General features: G+C 31.2%; 1 protein-coding gene across 1 annotated transcript; it reads right to left on the bottom strand.

Moving 5' to 3' along the window:
- Window positions 1-801: 801 nt before the first annotated feature.
- Window positions 802-14,149, bottom strand: LOC148621236 (uncharacterized). Its single transcript, XM_088575382.1, has 12 exons — window positions 14,042-14,149; window positions 11,668-12,289; window positions 10,970-11,068; window positions 9,242-9,343; window positions 7,652-7,786; window positions 6,295-6,320; window positions 5,569-5,693; window positions 4,988-5,320; window positions 2,945-3,074; window positions 2,502-2,560; window positions 1,876-1,940; window positions 802-1,133 (listed from the first exon to the last, which is right to left on the bottom strand). Exons 2-12 carry the CDS (start codon window positions 12,265-12,267, stop codon window positions 1,041-1,043), a joined length of 1,767 nt encoding a protein of 588 aa, XP_088431508.1. The 5' UTR covers window positions 12,268-12,289; window positions 14,042-14,149; the 3' UTR covers window positions 802-1,040.
- Window positions 14,150-15,063: the final 914 nt, after the last annotated feature.

Here is a 15,063-nt window from a genome sequence, read left to right as displayed (position 1 = left end):
CTTTACTAATATGAATCACTGAAATTATTCAAGTAGCCTAAATACATATGAAATATTAGGATTTTTCTAAATGGTTGGGGTCTTGTAGTTCATTAACTAAACATTATTTAGTAATTTCTAGCTTAATAAATTCAATAGTTTGTTATTATTTATATCGGTCTGGGACAATTTATAAGATTAGATAACAATATTATCAAAATCCATTCTGCATTCTAAAAATATATAGCTTCATAGAAACAGTATATAATCGAAAAGTCGTTATCTTTAAAGGCAATCATATTTATATAATGATTATTTGTATAACATTATATTGATAATATGAAGTACATATTGCCTATATCAGCGAGCACCATGAGCTTTACCATACTTGTACTGTCTTTGAAAGACTCGTTAGAATACTAAAGGTAGCAAGTGAAATCAATTTATTTGTTTGAAAATCTGCTTTGTTTCATAATAGGGAAATGTTGTCTTTTTTCAATGAATGAGAAATAAATAATCTTAATCTACATGTATATAATTTTATTCATTTTATTGAAGGAAATGATGAATTTCCTCCCGGAACATGACTTGTTTTGCGTTAGTATATTGGGGGACCTTAAGGAAAATTAAATAGTGTATGAAATAATCGTAGAGCTTGCTGTTATGCACCTATATAATGAGGACACGGTTACGTTTTGCGATATGTATGTGCCACACGAACGCATGAAGTAATGCTAATTGCAAAATAGATCTGTTACCATAAGACAAATGGTTGATCTATTTTCCGAAGCTGAATGTTTATTTGTTTTTTTTATTTATTCCTACGTATTTCGTTAGATTCTTAGATCACCGTTGTAATACATGGTGGAAGTAAAATTGTATATTGCACTTATATATGATTACACATTTTTTATTATTGCAAATAGTTCAGTTAAACAAAAAATATTTATGGAAACAAGCTTCAATTACAAAAGTTCAAAATATTCAATATACTAGTCATTCTCTATGATCCTTACAACCACAGTCATGAAAATTCCTCACTTATTATATATCATTTAATCTTATTCTTTATCAAATAAGAAGTTTTCGTGTGTATATTCAGCGTGATTACACAACTGTAGAAAATCACGCTTAAGCTGAGCATCAATAACATCCTGTAAAAGAAAATAAAAGTACGTACACATACTCACATGGGTTAGTCTATTTTGAAAGTATTCATCTGTTTGATAATTAGCAATATCAAATATTCGTGAATGCATTTTATTAGTTTTAAAACCAATATAATCAAATGTAATTGCATACGAATGCCATTACGTACAGAAATGCATGTACCAAACCTTAAAAAAAGTAATATGTCGGTTTGCTGTACACTTGTTTTATGGAGTAACCTCAAATTAGCTGCAAAAGAACTAAATTCTTAGAAAGTATAAGATTCAGAAGAACTGTATATATGAAGTACTCAAAAACGATGATTTCGCAATAGAAAGCAAAAACCAACTTCAACTTCGGAAAGATTTGCCTTAGTAAGTCAAACAAACTGTATAATTGTAACCCCATGTTCTATACAAAGTGCGACTATATATAACGAGAATAGGTATGGTATATATGTCAAAGAGACAAAAACCACACCGGGATGAAAATGTCACCCCACCTGTTGGTCTTCAATGAACGACGAGGAAATCTTAATACCACAGGGCAGACTGCAGCTGGCCCCGAAACAATATACACAGGAACAGCGAAAGAGTTGCCCCTATATACTAAAAATGAAATAAAGGTGAAAATGAAAGAAGACGTACAGAGGCCAGATGTCAACATTTATGATGGATGGATAATGCATGAGAAGATTTCTTGGAGCCAAATTAGTATTTTGAACACTATGCTAGTGAGCATACTTACGTAAATTTGTCTGTTTACAGAATATGCAAGTAATTTCATTTCTTCTGGACTGATGTCGAAAAATCCTAAAATATAATAATAAACATTTTATCTGAAGAGCTCTAACTTGAACTAAAATATGATGAGATTTGTTCAACCAAAATCATTATGCTGCAAATAAATGTCAAGGAAAAGAGCCGACGGCTATAGTCACACTTAAGATGTTCGAATAGACTGATCTAGCGGAAATTAGTTTTCGTAATGTAGATAATTTATTTTTCTTTGGTTCCTAGCAATTTTATGTAGCGAGCCTCATTTCACATCTCCTAAAACGTCAGAGCATTATAAAAAAAGCATTAAGCAAAAGCATTGCGATAGCATATTTCTGATAAATCTAACACGTCTAGAAATATAATAGCAATTCAGCTTGTTGAACTTTAATACACATTTCGAGAGAAAGTCTGGTTTATTAGTATCGAGTTTTTTTTATGTTTTCTGATTATATTTCGCATTATGTATTCCTCATCTTATTATGTTGTTTTAAAATAGCCAATTGCGATCAGAAATATTCTATTATCTTGTCAACTAGTAATAAATATTTCGCGAAGGTAACGGCAATATCCTTACAAAACTATATAAGCAACTACCTTTACAACCGCTGACAGAAGTAAACAACCACATTTTAGAATTAACCAATTTACAGAATCTGAAAAAAGTGGTAATTCAAGTGAGCCAGGCTAAAGTCTTTTGAACGTTAAATAAAATTTAAGGTGTTTAAATTAAAAAAAATATCTATATATGTATGTATCATAAAAATATTGACAATTTTCCATCTGCAGGATCGATTATTGACCATTGAGAAGTATTTGCAATTCAAGTACAATGAAAATTACATTTAAGTAGCGACTGGCATAGTAAATTATTAAGTAGATCTTATTGTGAAATCACCAAAAATGAACTTTTGATAATTTTTATGAATTTCATAAACTTAAATATATTTATTCCTGGAAAATAAACTACATTGGACTTATTTTTATTCGTACAGGAAACGGGAGCTGATAAATGTGTAATATATACATTTAAAACCTACATGTCGCTTTCATGGCTGCTCATAAATGGTACATGATATACTGATTTACATCTGATTCCGAAGTTTTGTCTTATGTTATTTATGTAGTTAACATCCAAATATGATGGCCGAGTGTCTTTTGATCGATAGCCTACAAATGATATGACGTAAAATTGAAGATACCAAACTTTAAACATCGAAGTTAAAATTTGCCATGTCAAAGCAATACACTTTGAGACATTGCGATATGAAGGCTTTAACGGTATATCAAAATAAAACAGTGCTATACTTTTTTTATTTGTTTGTTTGTTTGTTTGGTTTTGTTTTTGTTTTTGTTTGTTTGTTTGTTTGTTTGTTTCAAATTCCTAAGTAATCCTATATCCCTGTTTAAACTTAAAAAGATGACTAAATAAACTCATCATTGGTAGGTCTATTTTTCATTTATTATTACAATCATTAGTTACGCAGATTTATGGTTTAGAGAACAAGAAGTTGTATCCCGGTGCTGATCGTGTGAGCTGTAAAAACTCAACAAGCATGTCTATGATGTTAAAACTCGTGTTACTCTGAGTGATTCATGCCTTTCTTAATCCCAAATATTTTTAATTACAAATCATTTTCTAGGCTTATAGAAACTGTATTAGGAAATATGAGTGCTAATAAAAGTAGTCCATTTAAGTTATTAAAACTTAAAATTTGGTTATGTTCCACTATAGAAAAAGTACTGGAAAACCTTCAGTAGGCTTCATAGAAAACTGTATTAAAAATCAAAGTGCAAATGAAAGTTTTCCAACGGAGATAGTATCACTTTGATTTTGGCAATGTTCTACTACAAAAAAAAATACAGGAAAACTTCGCGCCAGAATGTTGACACTATAACCAGTAAAAATATTTCATGATAAGTAGCAAATTCAAGAAAATGTACATTGGAAGTGTTTTTCATGATATAACAATGTATTTATGCAGTTTGATTGATTATCTTAAGATATGATGCATCACCCCCTGCCTGGTTTTGAGGCAGAACCATGCCTAAATCATCAACCACTTAAAGGCTAAAGCAGATTACTTTTGTATATTTTCTGCATTTTATTTAGCGTCGCTTTGATAATTTGATATCGTAAAGTTTTATTATAAATGTTTCCAAGCTTAAAACATATACACATAAACGTTTTCACTTGTTCCGTGTGACAAATTAAAATATGCTTGGATGCCACATTGTGAAGCCATTATCACAGAAATTCTATGTGAACATTAAAAGACTATTAATTTCATTTTTAAATAAAACCATGTTTTCAGGTATCTTATCTATTTATGTATGTATGTGTAATATATAAAAGAACATTTATGTACGCTTGATTCTGTGGTTTAGTGTAAAGTTTTACCCTGTGCGATTAACCAGTTAGCACCATGCATTTGTAATTTGATAGATCTATAAAATGGAACTGAGTCTATCAAACTAATAGTAGCAATTTTTAACGATCTTACTTGTAATAAATACATTACATTTTTGGCACACTCGTAAAAGTGTGTCTTAGTTGTTTTATTTTGTTTGGTTTATTGTATTTTGTTTTGTTTTATTTTTATTTTTATTTTTATTTTAGTATTTTATAAAGAGGCATTGTAATCTCGTTCGTTTGTCTTACACATTAAAATAATTACATTTTAAATTAATTACATTTACTGTGTATATCATCAAAATATACTTATCTCATTATAAATTGTCCTGAGTGGACGATAGATATTATCGAACTAAGTTATTTGGGCCAAGCCCACAAATACCGGACTACTTTATTAACCGCTGTTCATTGCAATTTCCACAACAGAAAATGTGTACCCAATCACGCAGCTATGATAAGGAGGAAATACAATAAAAACATTGTAAAAAAAAATGTAAATATTAAAATAATTGATTTTTATTGTTTTAAAGTTTCTTCTGCGTTAAACCGTCGCATATTTTAGACACAAAGCGCGTTTAATTGGACATTTTCTCTAGTCAACGTATTTACCCATCGATTAAATATCAAACATGAAATATACATTTTTTTTAATTAGTAGAATACCTACCTGTTACAATTAAAACATTACAACAGGGGGTTTTCCATTGTTCCAATTGGTTGAAAGAAGACACGACTTTTGCATGAACTCGATAACGCTTCCCTATAGTCAGATGCAACTTGTCAAGTAAATTACATATATAGTCATCGTATTTTAGTATTAGTTTCTGCAAAAGCTGTCGGTACGAGTAAATCTTAACTTCAAACAATAAGCAAGATACATCGTCAATATGACCATTATTTGAACAAGCAAACAGGTCTGATAGTTTGATTGGTAGAAATATCAAATCCCCATCTAGATAGACTGTAAAAGCAATTGGAACTACTTTCACTGGTTCGCAAACTAAAAGAAGAATACAACATATATTGAGACATTGGAACATCATTCGAAAAAGGGCAAGTTTTAATTTCAATTTGTTAATATACAAAGTAAAACAGTGAGTATATTTCTTGTACGTCATTCTTATGTAAGCATTTTGTGTGTATATGTAATGGCTTCTACAAAAACATCCTTAACAATTATTCATCATATTTAAGAATACATTTACATTAGAATATGTAACTGAAAACAATAAAACAGTACATGCGTACCTTCCTGTAGTCTTTGTTTGACCATTTTCTTCATGTTGGTAAATGAAATATTGCTACCGACTATGTCTGGACATGTCTGCAATAATCCTGGTAATTCTTTAACTCTTCGACTAAGGCTATTCCATCTGTAGTATTAAACATATCAGTAAGATTTGCTTAATTCTAATACAGCTCACTCTAGAATGACAGTATGATAAAACGTTTCTCACTTAAATCATGCACTTTCATCAAAGAAAAATTTTAATACCTTGTTTGAAAGTCCATATTTACCATGAATTACTGAATTAATTTTTTTTATTATAATATGTTTAGTTAACCTTGATATTACTTTTGTTTATCAAACATTAAATATCAAACATTTAACAAAATTAAATATATTAGACAGAAATATAAATGATATACTTTTAAACCGATACCAGTATTCTTCAAATGCAAAACCCATTTCCTGTCTATACCAAATCCCCATATTCCATACTCCATATAGAATACAAATAGATAAATATTTGTATTAATACCGTTTAAACCAAATCATTTTAAACATTTAACATACTCAATAAGAAAAGCCAGTGAAAGTGGTTTAAGATACTGTTTTTAATAGTACTAACATTTGATATATGAAGTATGTGCATGTAGTCATATCTATGAATCGACACAAGTTTCGTGTCTTCATAAGAAGGAAACGAAAATGTCCATATCTAAACAAGCCTGAATAATGTTCTTACTTACTCTCTCTTAATGAGGCATGTAACATCCTGTAAAACAAACATTCGCTGAATACAGAAAATTAAGTGTATATTGTTTTTTGTTTTAGTTTGTTTTTTGGGTTTTTTTGGGTTTTTTTTGTTTGGTTTTGTTTGTTTTTGTTTTTGTATTTTTTTTCTTTTTACGAAGTATACTTAAGTAGTAGTCTATCAAAATTAGACAGGGGTGAAATTTATATATATCGAAACACACAAAAAAAGCACTTTAATTTCTTTTTTTTATAGAATCGGAATTAGAAATTGGCACTTTGCAGGAGTTATCGTCCTTGATTTAATTGATAAAAAGTGAGATGAGAGTATGATTCCCCCCTAAATACAGATCTGTGCGCAAAGAGAGCTATAACAACCAGAAAGTATTGCTTATGTTGACTTAAAAAAATACATTGTTTGTTCGATGCTTTTTGTTCTTGCACCAATAATCAACTTTACCATTGGCAGTTTCTGGATTTTTATGTCTTAAATTCAAGTTGTACTCGTTTTTCTATTCTTTTTTAGTCTTATATATGGAATCCAGTGATTGCATTTAACGAAATATGATAAAAAAAAGGAAAAAATCTTTTTGCATTCATTTGAGGTATGAATTTAACTAAGCAAGGAAAAAATTAAATTGAAGTTAGTGAAACGCCTACTGGTTTGTTTTGGGTGAGCCTTTTTAATAAAATAGGAAGCAACCGATGACAGCATTTGTTTATTTTACAACACAGACACCTTATACAAGAAATACTTCTAAAATGAACCCCGATTGATCTAAAAACTTTTTTAACACTTAATACTGAAATCCCTTTACATCAGTGTCTATTGTTTTTTATATTGATAAATGTAATGGATTTTAAAGTTCAAAAGAGGTCCGCTTTAGACAAGTTTCTCTTTAAAATCTACATTTAAAAAATAATTGGTCAGCGTGAAAATGACATACGTTTACGTTTCGTATCTCTATTACGAAACAGAACTTATATCTGATATTCTAAACACCTGATTACAGACTGCAAAATATTTTAGCATTATTCGTTCTTTTATAAGTCAATATTGATATTCCCAAATAATGATCCTACAATGTAACTACTTTGTCACACGTCAGCAAAGACCGTTGTAAATGACCTTGTAATAATTGCAACTCATCAATTATGCAAACCTCATTTTTATATCTCGTGCGCTTGAAATTAAGTACCATTTCGATACTCATTTTTCATGGTTTATTTCATGTTCTATGTCATTTAATCATAAACAGTTTTTTTAATTCCGTCTTAAATCTGTTGATAATATTTATGATACGTTTTTTATCAATACGAATGATTGGCCGATTTATTTATTACTTTCATTACCTCAACACTCGTTCCATATGGATCTTCCAGTTCTAGACTCTCAAGAGATTTACACATTAATTCAGCCTCAACTGCTATTAATTTCCCACACTCTTCTTCTATACATTGGTTAACAGAGTTGTACTTTTCAAGATTCTGAAATCCATACGATTTGAATTTTTCATTATCATATGAAAACCATCAAGTTTGATATTTATAGAATCAGATCATTCAGGAGTTAAATCTTAATGTTTAACACTGAATATATAAAAAAGTAAGCTTAAAAGCTGAAATGTACGATCATGGACAAATGGTAAAATTGCCGTGTGTATAGTGTATTTTTGTAGCCTGGTGCGTAGTCTATGAATTATCAAATATTTCACGAAATGTTTGCAAAAATGTTTGCTTTTAATGATTAAAATCGTTTTTTTAAACAATCTACACATGCATGTGCAAAATTTGAAAAAAAAATACATTTGTAAACTTACAATGTACACATGTTCACTGTAATTTCACGACACACATATTTTTAGTTGAATAATTGAAGAGTTTACAAATGCAAAGTTTAAACTAAATAGCTATTCAAATCGTTGAAATAAAAAAAACATGGTCGATACGATTTACTTTTTAATTAAAAAATATCGATAAATAAACAAATTTTCTTTCGTCTATGTTTTGTCCCCGTACACTTTAATATTAATAATTAGTAGCATGCACAGTGTGTTCGATTGTTTGTAGCACAGTGCATAAGCTTGTATACCTTTGACCATCTGACAAATACTAAACGTACATATTAAAATATTCGTACGTACTTCGAAGGCTTTGAGACCAACAACATGATAAGGTCAACTAATAAAAGTCTGATTCGCACACCAAAAACGTATGTCTGCACTTAATACGGTTAAATGTCATTGTTTTCAAGTACATGTAATATAATATATCATTAAAATGTTTTGGTTCGGTTTAGACAGATGTTCGGTGTATCAAGGTTTTAAGGACAATTATATTGATGTAAAAAGTTTTCAAAGGTGTTTGGTTTAGACCGGTTTTCGGGTTATTTCGGGTGCAGTTTTGACAACTTTCACTGTACTGTAAACATGCCATGAAGCTATATTATTTCTTTCGTATTTGATCGATTTCCGGTGAAGACAGCGGCACTTGACCCTGTCTTCGATGGAATGGTCAACCAATCAGAAGAAAGCTAAAAAAATAATGCATTGTGGTAACATATTTAAGAAACAAAAATCTTCCAAATCTTTCTTCCATTGAACTACACCATTGCGTCTCTATTTTATTATTCTTAGCAATTTTACAATAACAGATTTTACTTAAGATTTTATTTTATAGTATTTATTTTAACTAATATGGGCGCATTAATTTGCTCCATTTTTCAACATTATTCCACTCGTGTGAGAAACTCCATGTCTTTTCCTCGTTCAGCTACGCTCCATCCGTGAAAAGGCGGAATTTCTCACACTCGTGGAAGATATCCCAGATCTTAACTACACACTCCTAGATCCTAACAATATTGGTAATCCAAATTAATGGGCAGATAAAGTAGATAGTTAGTAGGCTGATAAATCGTTATTAAGTTTCTTTTTAATGTCAAACCTTATTTAAATCGCGTGTGATTAGCTGTTCTTCGTCTGCCAATAACTGATAAAAGGAAACAAATTCCTGTCTGATTCGCTCTTTCTGGAATAACGCCTGAAGCTGGAAATAAAGATGTTTTTGTGCACGAAACGTAATTATATTGTTTTTAAGCGAAAATGTTCTAAAAAAACAACCATAGTAGAAGCAGTATAATATTTTAGACTTCAATCAATTATTCGGCTAGAACAAAGCCCAGATTGAATGCTATGTCTGCATATAGGTATAACGTCTGATTCCAGGTTACAACAAATTTGCCAACATCTTTGAAAATAAGAGCCTCGTAGGCATATAAATAAGGTTTATCTGATAATAAAACAAATTCTTGCTGTCCGAAATCTAAGCTTAAGTATTTCCACACGCCGAAAACTCAATTCAATAGCCATATGTTTGTTCATCAAACAGTATTTGAAGTGGTAGTTACTGAAAACGTCACGTTGTATTGCATATTACTTTATATATATCGATTTGTTTTTATTTTATTTTATTTCATTTTTTCTGATTTATGCTGCCATTCGTAAATGATGCTCACATTGGACTTTATCATTGTTTATATACAATTAAACTCGTTTAAAGTGCACTGAACACATCAGAAGTTAACATTAAGTATCAGTCTTTATATAAAATCAGTCAGAAGATGATTTATGCATGTCAGGAACCCATCCAATTACTTTTTATTTATTTTTTTTCAGAAACATATAAAATATATCATATATTGACCGAAAAAACATCATTTTGGTGGATTTTCTACGCCACGAATCACCTGATTATAGGCAGAGTCTGAATTTTATATGAACTGGTACTTAAAACAATACTGCTTAAATTTTAAACGTAAACTTTTAACATGTCCGTAGATGTCGGTAGATTTCTCTGGGCACCCTATTGTAGATTAAGAGAAAAAAATAATAAAGTTTAGGTCAAGAATAGATGTCTTTTTTAATACAATATAAGTATGGATTCATACGGTACGTATACCTGGGCTTCTCTTTAAATCATTTTCAAGCTAGTTGGTGGAAAACAAAAATTTATATTCGATAAGTATTTATCAGTTATATGCTTGATTATTGTTTGACGCGAAACGGATTCTGATATACCGTATACCAATAATTTTCACAAGATGCTACTTTTTGCATACTTTTGTGCTAGATTTTTTTCAATTAGGCTTTTTAACAGTGTTTTGTTGCTACAAGATCAAATTCATCACTACAAATGTTTCATGGCCGTCATTGTGAAATCATGGACCGTTATGGTGTATCTATCTGTACCATGAGAACCGATACTTTTTGTCGTGTCTCTTTTTCTGCATCGACAACCCTGGACGAGACATTTTATGAGCATCTCGCTGGTTACGTCTAGAAAATTCAAGCAAAGGACGCTTATATTACCGGGCGCATGGTCTATACTCCCAGTTTTGGAGGATCGCTCTTTTGTTTCTTTGGGGTAATGTATTGGTTATTTCTTGTACTTTCTTCAGTGTGTTTATTTTCCCTGTTTAGTTGTTACCAATCAAATCTATGGCCTCTTGATTGCCCTTAGTAGTATGTCTTAAAAATACAAAGCCTCCAAAATATTCAAACGTTAAATACGTAGTGAACACTTTGACCTCTGACAAAATGAGCGGGAAAATCGGCAAAATTGTTCATATACTATTTTGGCATTACATCCTTCATACGGTATAATACAACAAACCTCAATCTTTTTCTGGTCACGGTGGATGTACTTTAATAAAAGATCAACAGTCTGTAAACATTTTGCGCTTTTCTCGTCGATACATTTTTGCTGCATTGCCTAGAAAAAATAAAATGTACAGAAAGGAAGAAATAAAGATGTGTCACTACACTAAGAGATTGCTGGTAAAGGAAAACTATTGACAAACGCCATGACTTTTCATTCCGTATTGTCAACCTTCCTTTCAACTGCGGCAACGTTCTTTAGCACCTGCGTATGGCGTGTTCATATCACAACTCATACGTTATGCCAGAGCTTGTCGTAACTTCGCAGACTTTTTGTATCGCACTTGACTTCTTACAATTAGGCTTCTTGAACAGAGTTATGTTGCTACAAGATTGAAGTCGTCACTAAAAGGCAAGGACGTTTTTGTTACTTTGTATGTACATGTATTAATTATTTTCGTTATTTTTATGTTCTTTGTTTTGTATATCTGTTTTCCTGTCTTGTCTGTGTCCCTGCATTACATTTCCAATAGAATCTTTGTTGCCTTGATTATTCTTTCAAACGAGAATAGTTATTCAACAAACAAACCGGGAACAACAGCATCGACTCACAGTAACAAAAAAGAAATGCATTTTCAAGATATGATAAATTTAATAAAATAATTCTGATCTTTAGCGTATGTTGCATAACTTAAATAACTCAGTATTTTCTACCTTTGTATTCACCATGTGAGTTTGTAGTGTTGTAAGTTTATGATTAATACAAGTTCTGCTATGCATAATATTAACACATTTCTCACACCGAGATGTTCTGCAATTTGTACACCAATACTGAGCTGTTTCCTTGTGTTCAAAACAATAAACACGTCCATTGCACACATAAGTTCCAGTTTGTTTTGTGGGGTCAACTGACACATGATTGAACTGACGTATTGTTTTGCTTTTAATTCTTCTACGCCTTTGTAATTGAGATTTTGTAGACGTTGTCGTTGATTTAATATCTTCAGGTAATGTATCATTCCGTTTTAAGACTTTTGCCTTGCTTTTTCCAAGTTCATATGACCATTTTTCAAATATGTATTCGCGTTTTCCAAAACCAAAATCGTTACTTTTCAACATAACCGCCTTACTTGAACAATTCTCGTTTTTCACTTCCTCGACTACTCTCTTGCCTGAACAAATCTCAGAATCAAAAGAATCACAAAAGTCATGCAAGGCAGATTCGTCGTCTTTTTCGCCACCACTTTTCTGCACTGACTTTTCAGAAGACTCGCCATGTCGTTTTCCATATCTTTGCTTATTCTCTCCTTCCATGTGTCTTGGTTGTCTGAAATATCTAATATACAGTAATGTGTAATTATTTTTAAATAAAGATAAAGCAACGACAAACAAAACAAACAAGTAATAAAGATACGAAACGAAATATAGTATCTGCAGGAGAGGAATTTAATGGGGTATGGGGCAATGGAAATCTAGCATGGGGTATTTGGCGTTGGACAAGGAAGATAATGACCGATTTGACTCGGTTGAAATTGAGGCTAATGCGGTTTCGGTATAAAGGCGGAATGTCCACAAAACAACTTAAATGCAAAAATTACAAAAAATATGAATTGATGATTCTTTGGGATACGAATTACTACATTATATCTAAAATAATTATTCTGAATGTTGTAATGTCGAAAATTAATTAAGTAAATCAATCAAGCAAAGTTTGTCTCTTTCATACAAAGTTTCCTCACCCTAACATGTAAAAATATGCTCAACTTATGAGTAATGTATGTGGACGACCACATGAAAAAATCAACAATTCCAGGTAATCACTTTGTTAAAATTTGTCTCATTTTTAGAAAATTGAGTTTGTTCATTTTGTGAGCAAATTTTGCATTTAAAGTTAAAGGTGCAAAAAAAATTGAAATAAACAACCGAATTATCGCTCAACTATAATTTTATATCGTCAAACATACACTTCCCTAATAAAATCCCTGAAAATTAACTGAAAGCTGCCCGAGGTCAAACTGTTTTCTTGTCATTAAGATGCTTACCATGTGAAAATCAGGCAGTATCTATGATATGAGTCCACCCTCGTGCCCCCAAAACCCTGACATCACTCTTTCATATTTAGCGGGTATCGTCCAGCGCCATTTAGTGAGTTACCTAAATTTAACCCGGATCCAAAATACAATCAAATCAATCGTAATAGAAACTCTTCGATATAACTTACAAAATGGCTACATACACATAACGTCATTTTTTTCGCTCAAGACTCTAAACAGAATCTACAGTTATCATTTTTTTGGTCATATTGAATCATTTGTGACATCTTACAACTATCAGTTACTCGTATCATTGTTTACCTTTCCACAGACATTTTATGTCAAATCAATTTTCATTGGTGCTTCACACCCGGAGAAGCAACTAATCGGAATTGGCTGGACGATACCCGCTAAATATGAATGAGTGATGTCAGGGTTTGGAGGGAGCGAAGTTGGACTCAAAACCCTGACTTGGGAGGATGCTATATGGTAGAATACATTCACATGTAAAGTATGAAATATAGACAGTTAACCTTATAAATTGGATTAACTCTTTAGCTGGGCGAACTAGATATGCCTACTTTTTCGATAACCCTATGACACCGTCTTTCTTTCTTTTTATCTTTGTCTTGTTTTGCTATTTTTTTCGGGGCGCTTGGAGTTCACATACATTGCCAGCGCTTTAGTTTTTTGTGTACAGTTTTGTTTCTTTATCGTAAAATATTATGCATTTGAATGTACTTCTGTTGTCTACATTGTGTATATAGGTTGCATATATTTCCAGATATCACTATTACCATATACTTAGATTCACATGTTTATGATGCATTGTTTTTTGTTGCGATAAAGAAAAAAAATATTATATGTCGCACATACATCTACACAACATGTAGCTGTCTTATTAGTCAATATAAAAGACTAGTCTTTTTTAAATAGTTTCTTTATGTCAACAGAGAAGTAGATTTTTGTACGTATACCATTTTAATGGTGATTACAATAGTGTACAGAAAGTCTTCCTACTTATCGTAAATATATTCAATCTAAAATATACTTACAGCTTCTCGAAATCAAAAGGCTGCTTTGATTGACACTGTCCGTGAGTAAACTTCCGGAAATCTACTTTCGCTTTGACATGTTTAATTTTAGGAGGATTGAGACATTTAAATATGATGTACAAGTTTTTCTGAGTGTTTATAAATTGTAAAACGTTCTACCGTCAAGCTAATAATTATCATAGATAAAAAATGGAAAGGTTTCATGGTTGTTCTATCAATGATTCCATGGATCATATTTCTCCTATTCAAAAGATAATATATATGACATTTTTAACGATCATAAAAAAACATATATCGGCAATTTATAACTTTGCTTTAGAAAAACGCTTGCGTAAATCGTACATTTAATAAAAGGTTTTCTTTCTTTATCAACTTTTTCTGAACTGTAAGTTAGTTTAAACATAAAACCTAAACCTTTTACTTTTGATAATAAACTTCTGAACTTAAGAAAAAACTTCTACATTTTGTTCAGCATTTAGAATATTTGAGCCATACAACAATACACAAAAAAACAGTAATAGGTACAAGAAGTGCCATAGGAAATATGATTTCATTCGTAATAAAGTATCTTTGGGACAAAAGAGCAAAAAATGGGAAGTTGATTCGACATGACCACAGGTACATGAATCATATTTCTAAACAATGTTAGTGGAACTAGAACTCCTGGTATTCTGAGGAAGTTTGTTCCACAGTTTAACTGTTGTTGGCAGAAAGTATTCAGAATAGAAATTAGTTCTCGTGCGAATTTCTAAAATATTTCGTGGTTGTCTAGTATAATGTCCATGCAAGGAATCAATCAACCGAGTTTGGAATTAACGATTGCAAATACTCTGGAGTTTCCTTGTTGATAATCTTATATAATAATATTAGTCTATGTTTTCCCTTCTGTCCAAAAGTTTTTCCCATCCCGTTTCCTCATAAAGTTTATTGATAGACGTTAATTTGGTCCCTCCTGTCACAATTCGCATAGCTTTTATCTGAATATTAACAGCTTGTTAATTAAGGCATTGTCGAAATGTCCC

Source organism: Perna viridis, chromosome 3 (genome assembly GCF_037379345.1).
Source record: "Perna viridis isolate PV_CMFRI_1.1 ecotype Kerala chromosome 3, ASM3737934v1, whole genome shotgun sequence".
Taxonomy (NCBI): Eukaryota; Metazoa; Mollusca; class Bivalvia; order Mytilida; family Mytilidae; genus Perna; species Perna viridis.
This window is presented reverse-complemented; position numbering and strand designations above follow the sequence as displayed.